Raw genomic sequence first — 21,417 nt, 5'->3', positions numbered from 1 at the left:
CAATGTTATATGGTTCCGAGGCATGGGCTATAGATAGGGTTGTATGGAGGAGGGTGGATGTGTTGTAAATTAAATATTAGAGGACAGCATGTGGTGTGAGGTGGTTTGATTGAGTAAGTGATGAAAGAGTAAAAGACATGTGTGGAAATAAAAAGAGTGTGGTTGAGAGAGCAGAAGAGGGTGTGTTGAAAATGGTTTGGACATATGGAGATAAAGAGTGAGGAAAGATTGGCAAAGAGTTTGGACATATGGAGATAAAGAGTGAGGAAAGATTGGCAAAGAGGATATATGTGTCAGAGGTGGAGGGAATGAGGAGAAGTGGGAGACCAAATTGGAGGTGGAAGGATGGAATGAAAAAGATTTTTGATTTTTCAATGCTTCCAGAACTTTCGCTCCCTCCCCCACCCTGTGACTCACTTACACTTCCATGGTTCCATCCACTGCCAAATCCACTCCCAGATATCTAAAACATTTCACTTCCTCCAGTTTTTCTCCATTCAAACTTACCTCCCAATTGACTTGTCCCTCAACCCTACTGTAACTAATAACCTTGCTCTTATTCACATTTACTCAGCTTTCTTCTTTTACACACTTTACCAAACTCAGTCACCAGCTTCTGCAGTTTCTCATCCAAATCAGCCACCAGCGCTGTATCATCAGCGAACAACAACCGACTCACTTCCCAAGCCCTCTCATCTACAACAGACTGCATAGTCACCCCTCTCTCCAAAACTCTTGCATTCACCTCCCTGACAACACCATCCATAAACAAATTAAACAACCATGAAGACATCACGCACCCCTGCCACAAACCTACATTCAGTGAGAACCAATCACTTTCCTCTCTTCCTTCTCATACACATGCCTTACATCCTCGATAAAATTTTCACTGCTTCTACCAACTTGCCTCCCACACCATGTGTTCTTAATACCTTCCACAAAGCATCTCTATCAACTCTATCATATGCCCTCTCCAGATACATAAATGCTACACACAAATCCATCTGCTTTCCTAAGTATTTCTTACATACATTCTTCAAAGCAAACACCTGATGCACACATCCTCTACCGCTTCTGAAACCACACTGCTCTTCCTCCATCTGATGCTCTGTACATGCTTTCATCCTCTCAATCAATACCCTCCCATATAGTTTCCCAGGAATACTCAACAAACTTATACCTCTGTAATTTAAGCACTCCCCTTTATCCCCTTTGCCTTTGTACAATGGCACTATGCATGCATTCCGCCAATCCTCAGGCACCTCACCATGAGTCATTATTTATTTTTTTATCTATTTTGCTTTGTCGCTGTCTCCCTCGTTAGCGAGGTAGCACACGGAAACAGACGAAAGAATCGCCTAACCCACCCACATACACATGTATATACATACATGTCCACACACGCACATATACATACCTATACATCTCAACATATACATACATATACAAACGCAGACATATACATATATACATACGTACATAATTCATACTGTCTGCCTTTATTCATTCCCATCGCCACCTCGCCAGACATGAAATAACAACCCCCTCCCCCCTCATGTGTGCGAGGTAGCACTAGGAAAAGACAACAAAGGCCCCATTCGTTCACACTCAGTCTCCAGCCGTCATGTAATAATGCACCGATGCCACAGCTCCCTTTCCACATCCAGGCTCCACAGAACCTTCCATGGTTTACCCCAGACGCTTCATATGCCCTGGTTCAATCCATTGACAGCACGTCGACCCCTGTATGCCACATCATTCCAATTCACTCTATTCCTTGCACGCCTTTCACCCTCCTGCATGTTCAGGCCTCGATCACTCAAAATCTTTTTCACTCCATCTTTCCACCTCCAATTTGGTCTCCCACTTCTCCTCATTCCCTCCACCTCTGACACATATATCCTCTTTGTCAATCTTTCCTCACTCATTCTCTCCATGTGACCAAACCATTTCAAAACACCCTCTTCTGCTCTCTCAACCACACTCTTTTTATTACCACACATGTCTCTTACCCTTACATTACTTACTCGATCAAACCACCTCACACCACATATTCTCCTCAAACATTACATTTCCAGCACATCCACCCTCCTGCGCACAACTCTATCCATAGCCCACACCTCGCATCCATACAACATTGTTGGAACCACTATTCCTTCAAACATACCCATTTTTGCTTTCCGAGATAACGTTCTCAACTTCCACACATTCTTCAAGGCTCCCAGAACTTTTGCCCCCTCCCCCACCCTATGATTCACTTCCGCTTCCATGGTTCCATCCACTGCCAAATCCACTCTCAGATATCTAAAACACTTCACTTCCTCCAGTTTTTCTCCATTCAAACTCACCTCCCAATTGACTTGTCCCTCAAACCTACTGTACCTAATAACCTTGCTCTTATTCACATTCACTCTCAACTTTCTTCTTTCACACACTTTTCCAAACGCAGTCACCAGCTTCTGCAGTTTCTCACATGAATCAGCCACCAGTGCTGTATCATCAGCGAACAACAACTGACTCACTTCCCAAGCTCTCTCATCCACAACAGACTTCATACTTGGCCCTCTTTCCAAAACTCTTCCATTCACCTCCCTAACAACCCCATCCATAAACAAATTAAACAACCATGGAGACATCACACACCCCTGCTGCAAACCTACATTCATTGAAAACTAATCACTTTCCTCTCTTCCTACACGTACACATGCCTTACATCCTCGATATAAACTTTTCAATGCTTCTAACAACTTGCCTCCCTCACCATATATTCTTAATACCTTCCACAGAGCATCTCTATCAACTCTATCATATGCCTTCTCGAAATCCATAAATGCTACATACAAATCTATTTGCTTTTCTAAGTAAGTCTTGTAAATCCATAAATGCTACATACAAATCTATTTGCTTTTCTAAGTATTTCTCACATACATTCTTCAAAGCAAACACCTGATCCACACATCCTCTAACACTTCTGAAACCACACTGCTCTTCCCCAATCTCATGCTCTGTACATGCCTTCACCCTCTCAATCAATACCCTCCCATATAATTTACCAGGAATACTCAACAAACTTATACCTCTATAATTTGAGCACTCACCTTTGTCCCCTTTGCCTTTGTACAATGACACTATGCAAGCATTCCGCCAATCCTCAGGCACCTCACCATGAGTCATACATACATTAAATATCCTTACCAACCAGTCAACAACACAGTCACTTCCATTATTAATAAATTCTACTGCAAAACCATCCATACCCACTGCCTTGCCAGCATTCATCTTCCGCAAAGCTTTTACTACCTCTTTTCTGTTTACCAAATCATTCTCCCTAACCCTCTCACTTCGCACACCACCTCAACCAAAACACCTCCATCTGTCACTCTATCATGTAACACATTCAACAAACCTTCAAAATACTCACTCCATTTCGTTCTCACATCACCACTACTTGTTATCACCTCCCCATTAGCCCCCTTCACCAATGTTCCCATTTGTTCTTTCGTCTTACGCATTTTATTTACCTCCTTCCAATACATCTTTTTATTCTTCCTGAAATTTAATGATACTCTCTCACCCCAACTCTCATTTGCCCTCTTTTTCACCTCTTGCACCTTTCTGTTGACCTCCTGCCTCTTTCTTTTATACATCTCCCAGTCACTTGCACTATTTCATTGCAAATATCTTCCAAATGCCTCTCTTCTTTTTCACTAATAATCTTACCTCTTCATCCCACCACTCACTACCCTTTCTAATCTGCCCACCTCCCACGCTTCTAATGACACAAGCATCTTTTGCGCAAGCCATCACTGCTTCCCTAAATACATCCCATTCCTCCCCCACTCCCCTTACCTCCTTTGTTCTCACCTTTTTCCATTCTGTACTCAGTCTCTCCTGGTACTTCCTCACACAGGTCTCCTTCCCAAGTTCACTCTCATCACTCTCTTCACCCCAACATTCTCTCTTCTTTTCTGAAAACCTCTACAAATCTTCACCTTCGCCTCCACAAGATAATGATTAGACATCCCTCCAGTTGCACCTCTCAGCACATTAACATCCAAAAGCCTCTCTTTTGTGTGCCTATCAATCAACACATAATCCAATAACACTCTCTGTCCATCTCTCCTACTTACACACGTATACTTATATATATCTCTCTTCTTAAACCAGGCATTCCCAATCATCAGTCCTTTTTAAGCACACAAATCTACAAGCTCTTCACCATTTCCATTCACAACACTGAACACCTCATGTACACCAATTATTCCCTCAACTGCCACATTACTCACCTTTGCATTCAAATCACCCATCACTATAACCCGGTCTCGTTATAGTAGGGTTGAGGGACAAGTTATCTGGGAGGTAAGTTTGAATGGAGAAAAACTGAAGGAAGTGAAGTGTTTTAGATATCTGGGAGTGGATCTGGCAGCAAATGGAACCATGGAAGGAGAAGTGAGTCACGTGGTGGGGAAGGGACGAAAGTTCTGGGAATGCTGAAAAATGAGTGGAAGGTGAGAACATTATCTCGGAAAGGAAAAATGGGTGTGTTTGAAGGAATAGTGGTTCCAACAATGCTATATGGTTGTGAGGCATGGGCTATAGATAGAGTTGTGCAGAGGATGGTGGATGTGTTGGAAATGAGGTGTTTGAGGACAATATGTGGTGTGAGGTGGTTTGATTAAGTTATGAAAGGGTAAGAGAGATGTGTGGTAATAAAAAGAGTGTGGTTGAGAGAGCAGAAGAGGGTGTTTTGAAATGGTTTGGTCACATGGAGAGAATGAGTGAGGAAAGATTGACTAAGAAGATATATGTGTCAGAGGTGGAGGGAGCGAGGAGAAGTGGGAGACTAAATTGGGGGTGGAAAGATGGAGTGAAAAAGATTTTGAGCAATTGGGGCCTAAATATGTAGGAGGGCGAAAGGCGTGCGAGGAATAGAGTGAATTGGAACGATGTGGTATACCAGGGTCGATGTGCTGTCAACTGATTGAACCAGGTCATGTGAAGTGTCTGGGGTAAATCATGGAAAGTCTTTTGGGGCCTGGATGTGGAAAGGGAGCTGTGGTTTCAGTGCATTATACATGACAGCTGGAGAAAGTGTGAACGAATGTGGCCTTTGTTGTCTTTTCCTAGCGCTACCTTGCATGCGTGTGGAGGGAGGGGGTTGTTATTTCATGTTTGGAGGGGTGGCAATGGGAATGAATAAAGGCAGCAAATATGGATTATGTACATGTGTATACATGTATATGTCTGTGTATGTATATATATGTCTATGATGAAATGTATAGGTATGTATATGTGTGTGTGTGGACGTGTCTGTATATACATGTGTATGTGGGTGGGTTGGGCCATTCTTTATCTGTTTCCTTGCCCTACCTCGCTAACACAGGAGACAGTGACAAAGTATAATAAAATAAATAAATAAATATATAAATAATTACCCAGGAATAATCAACAAACTTATGCCTCTGTTGTCAGAATACTCATCTTTATCCCATTTGCCTTTGTACATGGCACTGTGTATGCATTCTGCCGATCCTCAGGCACTTCATCATGATCCATACATACACTGAATATCCTTACCAACTAATCAATGCAGTCACCTCCTCTTTTAATAAATTCTGCTGCAATACCATCCAAATTTACCACCTTGTTGGATTTCATCTTCCGCAATGCTTTCACTACCTCTTCTCTCTTAACCAAACCATTTTCCATGACCTTCTCACTTGGCACATCACCCCAACCAAAACACCCTACATCTGCCACTCTATCATCAAACACATTTAACAAACCTTGAAAATACTCACTCCATCTCCTTTTCACTTCATCACTACCTGATTCTACTTCCCTATTTGCCCCCTTCACCGATGTTCCCATTTGTTCTCTTGTTTTACACATGTTATCTACCTCCTTCCAAAACATCTTTTCATTTTTGCTAAAGTTAAATGATACTCTCTCATCCCAACTCTCATTCACCCTCTTTCTCAACCCTTCCAAAACCTCTTTTTAATCTCCCCAAACTTAAATGATACTCTCTCATCCCAACTCTCATTTGCCCTCTTTTTCAACTCATGCACCTTTCTCTTGACCTCCTGCCACTTTCTTTTATACATCTCCCAGTCATTTGCACTCCTTCCTTGCAAGTATCATCCAAACACCTCTTTTTTTTCTTTCATTAACAACCTTACTTCTTCATCCCACCACTAACTACACTTTCTATTCTGCACACCTCCCACCTTTCTCATGTCACATGCATCTTTTGCATAAGATATCACTGCTTCCCTAAATACATCTTATTCCTCACACACTCCCTTCCCATCATTTGCACTCACTTTTTGCCATTCTACACTCAATCTCTCTTGGTACTTCTTCATACAAGTCTTCTTTCCAAGCTCACTTACTCTCACCACTCTCTTCTCCCAAACATTTTCTCTTCTTTTTTGAAAACCTCTAAAAATCTTCACCTTCGCCTCCACAAGATAGTGATCAGACATCCCTCTAGCTGCTCCTCTCAGCACATTAACATCCAAAAGTCTGTCATTTACACACCTATCAATTAACACGTAATCCAATAATGCCCTGTGACCATCTCTCCTACTCACATACGTATACTTATGTATATCTTTCTTTTCAAACCAGGTATTCCTAATCACCAGTCTCTTTTCAGCAAACAAATCCACAAGCTCTTCACCATTTCCATTCACAACACTGAATACCCCATGAGCACTAATTATACCCTCACCTGCCACATCTCTCAAATTTGCATTTAGACCACCCATCACTAAAAACATGTCTTGTGCATCAAAGCTGGTGACACACTCACTCACCTGCTCCAAAAATGCTTGCCTCTCATGACCAGGTGAATAAGTACCAATAATCACCCATCTTTCTCCATCCACTTTCAGGTTTACCCATATTCATCTACAATTTACTCTTTTGCACTCTATCATATACTCTATTAACATCATGTAAACCCCAGTATATCATTTTGTTCCAATTAAATCTATTTTGTGCAGGCCTTTCACCCTTCTGCATGTTCAGGCCTTAGCTGCTCAAAATCTTTTTCACTCCATCTTTCCATCTCTGATTTGGTCTCCCTGTTCTTATCCCCTCCACTTCTGACACATACAATCTCTTTGTCAACATTTCCTCATTCATTCTCTCCATATCTCCATAACATTTCAACACACCCTCTTCTGCTCTCTCTGCCACACTCTTTTTATTACTATACATCTCTCTTACGCTTTCATTACTTACTTGATCGAACCACCTCACACCATATACTGTCCTAAAACATTTCAATTCCAACACATCCACCCTCCTCCTCACAACACTCTCTACAGCCCATGCCTCATAACCATATGATATTGTTAGAACTACTATTCCTTCAAACATACCTATGTTTGCCCTCCCATATAACATTATCTCTTTCCACACATTTTTCACCATTCCATGAACCTTTCTCCCATCCCCCATCCTATGACTCACTTCCACAGCTCCATCTACTGCCATGTTCACTCCCAGATATCTACAACACTTTACTTCATCCAATTTTTCTACCTTCCAACTTAAATCCCAGCTAACTTGTCCCTCAGCTCTGCTGAACCTAACAACTATCTTCTTTCACACACTCTTTCAAACTCCGTCACCATCTTCAGCAGTTTCTCACTCGAATCAGTGCAATATCATCAGCAAACAACAACTGACTCACTTCCCAAGCCCTCTCATCCCCCAATAGACTGCAAACTTGCCTCTCTTTCCCAAAATCTTGCATCTACCTATCCCATCACCCCAGCTACGAACAAATTAAACCATGGTAAAATAAAACATCCCTGGTGCATCTATCAACCTTCACTGGGAACCAGTGACTCTCCTCTCTTCCTAATCGTAAATACACCTTACATCCTTGATACAAACTTCTCTGCTTCTAGCAGCATACCTACATCACCATATAATCTCAAGACCTTTCACAAAGCATCTCTGTGAATCCTATGATACGCATTCTCCAGATCCATTGATGCTATATACAAATCCATCTGTTTTTCTAAATATTTCTCACACATTCTTTAAAGCAAACATCTAATCCACATATCCTCTGCCACTTCTGAAACTGAACTGCTTCTCACTAATCTGATGCTCTGTACATGCCTTCACCTCCTCAATCAACATTCTCGCATACAACTGACCAGGGATACTCAAATTTATACCTCTGTAGTTTGAACACTTACCTTTACCCCCTTTGCCTTTGTAAAATGGCACTATACATCCATTCTGCCAATCCTCAGGTACCCCACCATGACCCATAAATACACTGAATATCCTTACAAGCAATCAACAACACATTTCATCTTACGTAAGGTTTTCACCATCCCTCTTCTCTTTACCAAACCTTTCACCATCTCTATTCTCCACACTAAACCACACTCTCCATTACTCCACTGCATAATATCTAGACCGAAAAATCCTATATAAACCACTCTATCATCAAATATATCTAACAACACTTCAAAATACTCCACCTTTTCCTCAATTCATAACTGCCTGCTATCACTTCCCTTTCTACACCCTTCACCGATGTTCCCACATATTTTCCTGTTTTTCGCACTATACTTACCTCCTTCCAAAACTTTATCATATTCTCCAAAAACTTTACTGATACTCATTCATCCCAATTCTCATTTGCCCTCTTTTTCAACCCCTGCACCTTCTTCTTGACCTCCTGCCACTTTCTCTTATACATTCCCTAATCACTTGCACTCCTTCTCGGTAAGTACCACCCAAACATCTCTCTCTGTTTCACTGGCAACTTTACTTCTTTATCTTGCCACTTACTAAAATTTCTAATCTGCCCACCTCCCATCATTTGCAGACCACATGCATCTCTTGTACATGCCATCACTGCTTCCCTAATTACATCCCATTCCTCATCCACTCCCCATGCTTCATTTACTCTATTTGTCATTGTACAACCAATCTCTCTTGGTGTGTCTTCATACCAGTCTCTTTTCAAAGCTCACTTACCCTCACCACTCTTTTCTCACCAACAATGTTTCCTCTTTTCTAAAAACCTCTGCAAATCCTCATCCTCCCCTTCACAAGACAATGATCAGACATCCCACCAGCTGCCCCTCTCAGTATATGTACACCCAAAAGTCTCTTTTATATGCTTATCAATAAATATGCAATCCAATAACATTTGCTGACCATCACTCCTGCCCATAAATATATGCTTGAGTATGTCCTTCTATTTAAACCAGGTGTTCCCAATCACCAGTCCTTTTTATGCAGACAACTTCACATGCTGTTCACCATTTCCACTGAGGTATACCCTCAACTGTCACATTACTCACCGTTGCATTTAAATCATCCATCACTTATAACTGGTTTCTTACATTAAAACAGCTTCTTACATCACAACAGCTGAGATGCTCACTCAGCTGCTCCCAAAACACCTTCTCTATTGATCTCTTTTCTCATGGCCAAGTGCATAGGCACCAAGTGCATGAGCACCAATAATCACCCATCTCTTTCCATCCACTTTAAGTTTTACACACATTAATCTAGAATTTACTTCCTTACACTCTATTACACAATTCTATAGCTCCTGCTTTAGGAGTAGTGCAACTCCTTCCTACCTCTTATTCTCTCACAATCCCTGACTTTACTCCTAGGACGTTTCCAAACCATTCTTGCCCTTTACCCTTGAGCTTTGTTTCACTCAAAGCAGAACACCCAGGTTTTTTCCCTCAAACATACTATCTCTCTCTCTCTCTCCTCTCTTCTCATCTTGGTAACATCCACAAACATTTAGACACCCCAGCCTGAGCCTTCAAGGATGATCAGCACTGCCTTCTTGGCTCCTTCTTCTGTTACTTCTATCAGAAACTGAAGTACAGGAAATACATGGCTGGCTTTTTGGCATGAGTGAGGTAGCATCAAGAACAGATGACTGAGCCACAGAAGAACAATCCTCACTTGACTCCTTTCTGTTCCTTCTTTAGGGAAAGTAAAAGAGGATGGGAGGATTTCTAGCCCCCACTGCTGAACCTGCAGGGGATATGTGAGCAGTATCCCTTCTTTTTCAAATATATTCAATGTCTCCTGCAGTATTGAGTAGCATCAGGAATAGAACAAAAGGCCTCATTCACTAACATCCATTCTTTAGCTGTAATAGGAAATGCACTGAAATTCCCCCTCCCCCTCCACATCCAAGCTCCAAAGCCTTTCATTAGATTTCCCTAGCTGCAAAAATGCCATGATTCAGTCCACTGACGGTGCATTGCCCCTGTATACCATATCGCTCTAATTCACTCTATTCCATGTATGCATTTCTCCCTCCTGTATGTTCAGGCCTCAAGCAATAAGATTTTTTTTTCACTTCATCCTTTCCTCCCCAATTTGGTCTCCTTCTTCTCAGTCCCACAACTTTTGACACATACACCCTCTTTCTCAACCTTTCCTCATGCATTCTCTCCATATCTTTAAACCATTTTAGCACACTCATCTTAGCTCTCTCAAACACACTCCTCTCATCACCACAGCTCTCTCTTACTATTTTAGTGCTTACTCGATCCATCCACCTCACACTACATACTGTCCTCAAGCATTTCATTTTCAAGACATCCATTTTCCTCTGCACATTCTTACCTACAGCCCAGTTGTAACAATGACAGAACATTGCCCCTGTATACTATATCATTCTAATGCACTCTATCTCATGTATGGGTTTCACCCTCCTGCATGCTCAGGCCTCAATCCCTGAATATGTTTTTCACTCCATCTTTCCCTCTCTAATTTGGTCTCTCTCTTCTCACTGTCCCCACAACTTCTGACACATATACCCTCTCTCTCAACCTATCCTCACTCATTCTCTCCATATCTTTAAACCATTTCAGCACACTCATCTCAACTTTCTCAAATACACTCCTCTTATCACCACAGCTCTCACTTACTCTTTTATTGATTATTCAATCAAACCGCCTCACACCATATACTGTCCTCAAACATTTCATTTTCAAAGCATCCACTTTCTTTTGCACATTCTTACCAACAGCCCAAGACATATCCACACAACATTGTTGGGACAACTATACCTTCACACATGACCATTTTTGCCCTCCTAAAAAAACAACCTCTCCACATATTCCTCAGTGCTCCCAGTACCTTCATCCCCTTGCCCACCTTAAAACTCTATTCCACTTCCATGGTTACCATCAGCTTTATTGTCTACTCCCAGGCATCTAAGACACTTCCATTCCTTCATATTTTCTCCTTTCAAACTCACACCACAACTAACCATTCCCTTGACACTACTAAACCTATTATGGTAACCCTGCTTTTACTTACTTTTATCTTTAACTTTCTCCTCTCACGCACACTACCAGTCTCAAACACAAACTTCTATAGTTTCTCACTTAAATCTGCCACCAGAAATGTGTTATCAGCAAACAATTACCAACTCATTCAGAGAACAAATCCAAACTACAATCAAAACCATCACTAGCCTCATCACAGAGCCAAACTGAAAACGAGCACTCCTTTCTCAATCACAAGACCCACAGCAATTGACTTAAGCATACAATAAAGAAAGCAACCCTTTGCACAAGTCCTGACCCATTCGAATGAAGTTCCTTGTGCCAAAGAACACACAATCATACTCTCGAGACACTGCTCAAAAATTGGGCACACATTAACCATAACACCACACAGGAATGTAATGAAATACTTAAACAAAATTCAAGAAACATCTGCCTACTCATCCTTCACACCTACTGATATCAGCAATGCAATCAAAACCTATATGAGCTCTCCTGCTACAAGCTCTGACAACATATCAAACTTCACATACATCTTCAACTACTTTACGATACACAACAAAATACCTTACATATGGTAACGTGCCAACATAACACCAATCCTAAAACCCTTCTACCACCCTAAATCACCTCTATACTCAATCAGAGTCCAAATTTAGAAAATGATCTCCAACAATCACAAAAACTTTTCCTCTCTCTCTAACACAGCATAGCTTCATACCCAAACATTCTACCACTAATCTACATACTAAGTTCACATAACATATCCTAGGTGAATTCAACCAGCCACAATCCCCTCCAGCACATTACTAATGGCAACAGACATTAACAAAAAACACATCTAATACATCCTCAAACAAAAAATACTTGATGCTATCCTCCACAACAATTACAAACAGTGGTCTACCAATTTCACAGCCAGCTACTATGCCAGAGTCACTAACAATGGCATCACCTCTAAAAGACTTGAACTTTACAGTGGAGTTCCCAAGAAGCACTTCTTTCCAACCCTCTTCAGTATTTTGTTAAAAACCTCCCATCATCTCAGGCAAACTTCAAAGTAAAGGTCCTTTCATATACAGACAACCTCAGAATCGCATCACAACACCATGAAACCACAATGGCAACATCAAACATGTGACACTACATTACACAATTTAAGCAATGGTTCACCCACAACAGAATGTCTTCATCTCCAGAGAAGTCTTCTTTCACTCTTTTAACCCAACACAGACATGAGTCCAGCTTACATCCTCAAGTCACCCTGAATGGGCAGTCTCTCACATAGAGCAAAACATCAAACATCACATACGACACGCACAACATTCAATGCCCACACCAATAACATTAATACAAAAATAACACATAACCTAAACTGCCATAGATCACTAACTGGCACCAGATCTGGACAAGAAAGAGAATCCCTTAACATCCTCTACAAATAATTAATCAGCTCCACCTTTAATGATAACTCACCTGCCTGGTTTTTCATCCTCTCAAACGCAAACATAACAAAGTTGCAAACCACACACAATAGTGCACTCAAAATAATCAATGCTTTCTGGCAATCACTACCAGAAGCACTCAACACCTTCACAATGAAAAAATTCTCAATATAATCAAACGCAACATGACTGGCACTCAATTCTATGCAACAGCACAAGACCCCTCCCATCCAAACTCTATAACTAAAAACTAACCACCAAGTAGAAATAAGCTTACCTCTTCCTCACACTTCAGTAACCTCTACTCACAGAGCCCCCAACCCCCAAAAATAAAACACTGAAAAAAGACTTGCACATTGAAATAACCCAACAAGCACCAACTGACCACCCAACTCAGTCTTAAACTCCAATCCACCACACATACATCCATCTCAGCCACACTACCCCAAACCAACATCAGTGATGCTCTTCCACTTATGCTCTGCCTATTACCCATCACCACAACACTAAAATCATTGTTTCAACATATCCCAAGACTCTTAATGCCCACAATGTAACTAACATAAAGAAGACAATAAGCACTTGCAACTTAATTGCCCTGCACCCTCTGTACACAGACACACATACACCACCAACTGCATGACCTATGGTCCTGTTCAGTGGATGTGGCTGGCTTCCTGAGAATTGCTAGAGACTCATAAAGACAGAAGGGATTCCTACAGTGTTTTCTTCAACATGATAGCTTTAATATTTTGTAATTTTGTCTGCACAAGAAACCCAAAAAATGTCTAGAAAAAGGCCTTCAAGTGATAGTGATGATGGTGTTGCCAAGAAGTCAGGGACTCACATCCATATCATGTAACAATGTTGGCGTACTATAATTTCAAACATAGGCATCTTTGCCTCAAGGGATACTAACTTCTTTCTCACAATCCTTAATCCACCCAGGACCTCAGCCCACTCTCCCATTCTATGGCTTACTTCCATCTCTGTGGTTCTAGCCACTATCAAGTGAACTCCCATGTATGTAAATCATCTACTTTTTTCAGGTCCTCCCCATTAAAACCTCTCTGTCTCATCTCCCTACTACATCTCATCACCTAAATCATGTTCACAATCATTCTCAACTTCCTCCTTTCTCACAATCTCCCAAACTCATTATTTTCTGAAGTTTCATTCTCCTGATCCACAAGAGCCTGGTCATCTGCAAACAAAAACTAATTCATCTTCCATGCCCCACTACCTCCAGTATCTCATAGACCTCCCCTTTAATGTAACACCCTTGCTTTTCCCTCCTTCATGGCCCCATCCATAAACTGGTTAAACAACTGTTGCAACATCAAACATCCTTGACACATACTCACCTACACCAACAAACATACCCTCATTCCTTCTTACTTGCACATATGACTTAAATGTCCTGGTAACAACTCCTCACTGTATTAAATAACTTTCCATTTACTTCATGTATTCATAGCAGTATTCATAGCAATTCCCTCAAGGTTTCTCTTGTCAACCATATCATACACTTTACCCAGATCCATAAACACAACAAGCAAATCACTCTCTTTCTCCAGGCAATTTTGATACAAATTCTTCAAAGAAAACATCTAGTATATACATCTACCTCTCCTGGACTACTCCCCAGTCAGTTGTTCTGTGCATGCCAACATCCTCTTAATTACTACTCTCTCATCCACCATACCAAGCATACTATACAGGTTTGTACTAACGTACTTCGGAAATTCATTTCTGTCCACTTGCCTTTACATAAGGGAAATGTATACATTCTCCAAATCTTCAAGCAACTGACCTTAAGCCATAAAAACAATATGCTGACTAACAAATCAACATCAGTGTCATCCCCTTTGTTGACAAACTCAACTGCAATGCCATCCACTCCTGCAGCTTTGCTACACATCTTATGCAAAACTTTCACTACCTCCTCTATTTTCATCGCACCATTCAGCAGGACTCCCTTATTTCAACTCACCTCATCCTAAACATAACACATCTGCTAACCTAACAGTAAGCCATATTTAAATTGAACATGAACAAATAAAAGATTTTTTGCTCCACAAAATCTCTATTACATGAAGAGAACAATGGAGGCTGAATACTTAAAACTGGAACTGTGATTCTTCTATATTTTAACATCACCTACCTGGTACAAATATGAAATGGTTCTGGCTGTGTGGAGCTACAACACGAATGTGATCTGTCTCACGCAACCTTTCCAAAACAATAGAAGGTTCATCACAAAGAGAAAATTCTGCAGCAATCTCTAAGTCCTTCCTTAGCATCTTGGCTAGTCCAGCAGCTCGCAATGATCGTTCACGTGTCTCTGCAAGCAGTACCTGCAATGCTCTACATCTCTGCAGAAGTCGTTTTCTGAAAAATCCCAAAATATATTAATGTTGTCAATTATAATTTTTGCAGTACAAAGGACAATGATGTGATGGGTGATTTGAATGCAAAGGTGAGTAATGTGGCAGTTGAGGGAATAATTGGTATGCATGGGGTGTTCAGTGTTGTAAATGGAAATGGTGAAGAGCTTGTAGATTTATGTGCTGAAAAAGGACTGATGATTGGGAATACCTGGTTTAAAAAGCGAGATATACATAAGTATACTTATGTAAGTAGGAGAGATGGCCAGAGAGCGTTATTGGATTACGTGTTAATTGACAGGCGTGCGAAAGAGAGACTTTTGGATGTTAATGTGCTGAGAGGTGCTACTGGAGGGATGTCTGATCATTATCTTGTGGAGGCTAAGGTGAAGATTAGTATGGGTTTTCAGAAAAGAGGAGTGAATGTTGGGGTGAAGAAGGTGGTGAGAGTAAGTGAGCTTGGGAAGGAGACCTGTGTGGGGAAGTACCAGGAGAGACTGTGTACAGAATGGAAAAAGGTGAGAACAATGGAAGTAAGGGGAGTGGGGGAGGAATGGGATGTATTTAGGGAATCAGTGATGGATTGCGCAAAAGATGCTTGTGGCATGAGAAGAGTGGGAGGTGGGCTGTTTAGAAAGGGTAGTGAGTGGTGGGATGAAGAAGTAAGAGTATTAGTGAAAGAGAAGAGAGAGGCATTTGGACGATTTTTGCAGGGAAAAAATGCAATTGAGTGGGAGAAGTATAAAAGAAAGAGACAGGAGGTCAAGAGAAAGGTGCAAGAGGTGAAAAAAAGGGCAAATGAGAGTTGGGGTGAGAGACTATCAGTAAATTTTAGGGAGAATAAAAAGATGTTCTGGAAGGAGGTAAATAGGGTGCGTAAGACAAGGGAGCAAATGGGAACTTCAGTGAAGGGCGTAAATGGGGAGGTGATAACAAGTAGCGGTGATGTGAGAAGGAGATGGAATGAGTATTTTGAAGGTTTGTTGAATGTGTCTGATGACAGAGTGGCAGATATAGGGTGTTTTGGTCGAGGTGGTGTGCAAAGTGAGAGGGTTAGGGAAAATGATTTGGTAAACAGAGAAGAGGTAGTAAAAGCTTTGCGGAAGATGAAAGCCGGCAAGGCAGCAGGTTTGGATGGTACTGCAGTGGAATTTATTAAAAAAGGGGGTGACTGTATCGTTGACTGGTTGGTAAGGTTATTTAATGTATGTATGACTCATGGTGAGGTGCCTGAGGATTGGCGGAATGCGTGCATAGTGCCATTGTACAAAGGCAAAGGGGATAAGAGTGAGTGCTCAAATTACAGAGGTATAAGTTTGTTGAGTATTCCTGGTAAATTATATGGGAGGGTATTGATTGAGAGGGTGAAGGCATGTACAGAGCATCAGATTGGGGAAGAGCAGTGCGGTTTCAGAAGTGGTAGAGGATGTGTGGATCAGGTGTTTGCTTTGAAGAATGTATGTGAGAAATACTTAGAAAAGCAAATGGATTTGTATGTAGCATTTATGGATCTGGAGAAGGCATATGATAGAGTTGATAGAGATGCTCTGTGGAAGGTATTAAGAATATATGGTGTGGGAGGCAAGTTGTTAGAAGCAGTGAAAAGTTTTTATCGAGGATGTAAGGCATGTGTACGTGTAGGAAGAGAGGAAAGTGATTGGTTCTCAGTGAATGTAGGTTTGCGGCAGGGATGTGTGATGTCTCCATGGTTGTTTAATTTGTTTATGGATGGGGTTGTAAGGGAGGTAAATGCAAGAGTCCTGGAAAGAGGGGCAAGTATGAAGTCTGTTGGGGATGAGAGAGCTTGGGAAGTGAGTCAGTTGTTGTTCGCTGATGATACAGCGCTGGTGGCTGATTCATGTGAGAAACTGCAGAAGCTGGTGACTGAGTTTGGTAAAGTGTGTGGAAGAAGAAAGTTGAGAGTAAATGTGAATAAGAGCAAGGTTATTAGGTACAGTAGGGGTGAGGGTCAAGTCAATTGGGAGGTGAGTTTGAATGGAGAAAAACTGGAGGAAGTGAAGTGTTTTAGATATCTGGGAGTGGATCTGTCAGCGGATGGAACCATGGAAGCGGAAGTGGATCATAGGGTGGGGGAGGGGGCGAAAATTTTGGGAGCCTTGAAAAATGTGTGGAAGTCGAGAACATTATCTCGGAAAGCAAAAATGGGTATGTTTGAGGGAATAGTGGTTCCAACAATGTTGTATGGTTGCGAGGCGTGGGCTATGGATAGAGATGTGCGCAGGAGGATGGATGTGCTGGAAATGAGATGTTTGAGGACAATGTGTGGTGTGAGGTGGTTTGATCGAGTAAGTAACGTAAGGGTAAGAGAGATGTGTGGAAATAAAAAGAGCGTGGTTGAGAGAGCAGAAGAGGGTGTTTTGAAATGGTTTGGGCACATGGAGAGAATGAGTGAGGAGAGATTGACCAAGAGGATATATGTGTCGGAGGTGGAGGGAACGAGGAGAAGAGGGAGACCAAATTGGAGGTGGAAAGATGGAGTGAAAAAGATTTTGTGTGATCGGGGCCTGAACATGCAGGAGGGTGAAAGGAGGGCAAGAAATAGAGTGAATTGGAGTCATGTGGTATACCGGGGTTGACGTGCTGTCAGTGGATTGAAGCAAGGCATGTGAAGCGTCTGGGGTAAACCATGGAAAGCTGTGTAGGTATGTATATTTGCGTGTGTGGACGTGTGTATGTACATGTGTATGGGGGGGGGGGGGTTGGGCCATTTCTTTCGTCTGTTTCCTTGCGCTACCTCGCAAACGCGGGAGACAGCGACAAAGTATAAAAAAAAAAAAAAAAAAACAAAGGACAATATCCTTAAAAGCTTAGATATGACATGTGATGAGAGAAATACAGTAACCTTTTTAAACAGCTTCAATCAGCAATTATTCATGAGATTATGTGTACCTACCAACAAGCCCAATGTTGAAATGTCTTTCAAAAAATGTCAATTTTGCTTACATCATATATAATACTTGTGTGACCATTTAACTGCCAAAAATTTCCTTTCATTCTTTAACTGTGGCAGTCCTATTATCCACTGTGCATTTTGCTTACAGGATATTCTCAAATATTCTAAAAATTAAATCTCAATAACTATGTTGTCATGATTGATTAGAAAAACTTTCTCAAGAAGGTGGTATCCAACTTAATCTGGAGAAAAATAGCTTACACGTACTGTACTCAGTTTAATTCATGCTGCACTGGTGTCAGAATTCTGACATGTTCCAGAAATAGTGTCAGGTATACAGAATGAAATGTGTGATATTTTTATGTGTTTTCGTAAAAACAAATATGATCATCAAGAGTCTTCATTACTAACACCCATTATCTTCTAAGGGTATCACAATTTCACAAATTAGTAAATAATAATGCAAGGGTAACAGAAGCAGATCTAGGTGTCATTAACTATTTGTACTATTCAGGGAGGGAGTTTTACACTCACATGGCCCTATCTCTACTGTCATGCAATATCTTACATTTCTGTGTGCTGTCAGCATTTAACATGCCTCCATTCACTTAGTTCCATTCATCCACCACTCTTATACTCTAAAAGTACTTCTTCACAGTTTTTTTCTAAAAGTTTCTTTCTTAATCTAGTGTTATGTTCTCTAGCTGTTTTAACCCTACATCTCTCAAAGAACTGTTGACTGTTTATTTTAGCAATATCCTTAAAACTTAAAAGGTTGTACTTAGGTCACTCCTCACTCTTCTCTCTTTCAAGGTATATAAATTTAAAGCCTCTAGCTTTTCCCTATAACTCAGATCTATCAATTCTGGTACCATCTTTGTTCTCGCCTCTGGAACTTTTTATTAGCTCTGTGATCAAACTTGAAAAGCATGTTCTAGTTATGGCCATACGTAAGAAGTGAGTATATATTTCATTACGAACTTGAATGCAATTCTAATATTTGCTGGCAAATGGTTGGTTTCCTTATCTATTCTTCGACTCCCAAGTCTCTCTCACACACACATTTCTGCAGCTTATATCCTACTAGATGATAATCATGTCAAGGCCATCTTTCACTATGACCCAGCCACATCACTTTATATTCATATACCATGTATTAGGTTAACTCTGGAGCTGTCAAAACACATTCATAAGTTAAATGCAATCCTCCTTGCTTTTCACTTACCTCATGAACATTGCATCATCTGCAAACATATTCATAATTAAGTTCATACCTTCTGGCAAGTCATTTACATAGACCATGAGGAGTAATCATCCAAGAAGAGAACCCTGTCACACTCTTCTAGTCACATCAACCCAAGTGAAGAAAGCTCCTCTAACATGTGTCCTTTGTTTCCTTTCACTTAGATATTCTCCAATCCAGCAAAGGAGTTTCCTCCCTTACTCCTGCCATGTGATTCATCTTCATAATCAGCCTACCATGTGGTATACTGTCAAATGCCTTATGGCTATCCAGATACAAACAATCCATACAGCCTTTCCTTTTGTCAAGAAAGAGTTCTTTCTCTTATAGAAATCTAAGAGGTTTATCCATGACCTTTCCCTAAAACAATCCTATTTCTCAGATAATTTCTCCACAATAGAAAGTTATCCATTTGCTTTTTCATTATCTTTTCCAGATCACACTGACTAATGAGACCGGTCTGTTGTTCGGTCTCTTATCTTATAGACAGATGTTATTTGCCATTTCCACTCCCATGAAACTCTGACTCAATCCAGGAACACCTTGACAGTATCTGCACACATCTTCAACACATATAATGATTTTTTGTCAAGACCATGAGCCTTTTACATATCAAGACCTTTTAATATTCTGTTTATGTATTTTCTAGATTATATCATTTTATTACTATACTTGATCACCGTTTCCCACGTCAGCAAGGTAGCACCAGGAAACAGACGAAGAATGGCCCATCCACTCATATACATATACATATATAAACATGTAGATATGATGATCACACTTGTCCGTGGTGATCGTATGAAAGTGAATTCACACTTCAGTAGTTCATACAATTTTATTCAACGTGTAATTTTTCTATACATGTGGCACAACATGTTTTGTGGAGACCTGGGTAACTGGATGTGTCTTGAGCAACCCTTTTTATATGTTCTTGTGTTTTGTCAATTCTTTCATAATGATTTGGTGAATGTTAGGATGGGCCTTAAAACTGCTTGAAGACAAAGTTCTTAGTACAGGTACACCACCAATTTTCCGGCACTCTTGGTTCCAAAGCCTTGTCAGATTAACCATTTTGCTGGACCAACCATGGTCAATTAATAATAACTCATTACCATGCCTCTAACCCACGAATTATACACCTCCCATGTGTCTAAAGTATTCATCTGCAATATACACCTGCTCAGGACTGAGGTACTTGTCAGCTACAAGTTTCGCAAATTTGTCCACATACTCGGCAGCTCCTTTGTGGTTTGCAGACCGCTTTTCTCCGCGCACTTCATTCATGGAAATTCCATGATGCTTCTTGAATCTTTGAAGCCATCCTTCACTACAGTCATGCTCATTTTGTAATTTAAGTTCTTTATGGAACAACTTACCCTGGTCCATTATCATGCTACCTGACAAGTCCACTCCATCACTGTCGAAACCATTCCATCATCACTCAACATGCACAGTACTGTTACCATCTTTCACAGTTTTCTAATCGTAATTTGCTTCTTGGAATCACTGTCTGCATAGAATTTCAATATTTTCTCCCTTTGCTCTTGCAATGAAACACCACAGTCCATTTTTTTCAACGCTTCTACTTTATCTTGGATCGACATGGACTGGTGTTTATGTTTGACACAATGACTGATACTCTCATATGTCTTAGAAGCCATAGCATGGGTTGAATATAAGCAAAATAAGCTAAGAATCTCATAGAATTGCAGTATCACCACCAACAAGTGCAAAGAATGTAAGTAAGCGCTCCCTACACACAACATCATCTATGGCTGCCCAGTAAGCTAGTCTGATGGCCGTGGTAATTTCAAGTTCCCTCACGTAATTTTGTCTGGACTAAAGGAGGTGCCGAACCATTAGTTGCCAGAAATTCGGTGGTGTACCTGTAATAGCAATTACGACAGATTCAATGACATTGCACGTGACAATCAGCAGAGGGGTATAAAATAAACGGATTTTCAAGATCTATCGGGTTTTCATGACAGTGTCTAGCGATCGCATTTTTGTGGTCATCCCTGCATACTGAATGTCACTGCCAATAACACCTCTCCATTACAGTTCTACCAGTCTGACCCACGTAGATATATTTATATGCCTTGCATATGACGGCATAAAC

General features: G+C 40.9%; 1 protein-coding gene across 1 annotated transcript in view; it reads right to left on the bottom strand.

The window, feature by feature from the left end:
- The window catches only part of Mekk1 (mitogen-activated protein kinase kinase kinase 4), a 1,037,736-nt gene that overhangs the window by 672,573 nt on the left and 343,746 nt on the right, over nucleotides 1–21,417 (bottom strand). The window contains exon 13 of the mRNA XM_071674802.1: nucleotides 14,919–15,145. Within this exon, the coding sequence (XP_071530903.1) occupies nucleotides 14,919–15,145 (227 nt within the window). The remainder of the gene's footprint in view (nucleotides 1–14,918; nucleotides 15,146–21,417) is intronic.

The sequence above is a fragment of the Panulirus ornatus genome, chromosome 20 (assembly GCF_036320965.1).
Source record: "Panulirus ornatus isolate Po-2019 chromosome 20, ASM3632096v1, whole genome shotgun sequence".
Taxonomy (NCBI): Eukaryota; Metazoa; Arthropoda; class Malacostraca; order Decapoda; family Palinuridae; genus Panulirus; species Panulirus ornatus.
This window is presented reverse-complemented; position numbering and strand designations above follow the sequence as displayed.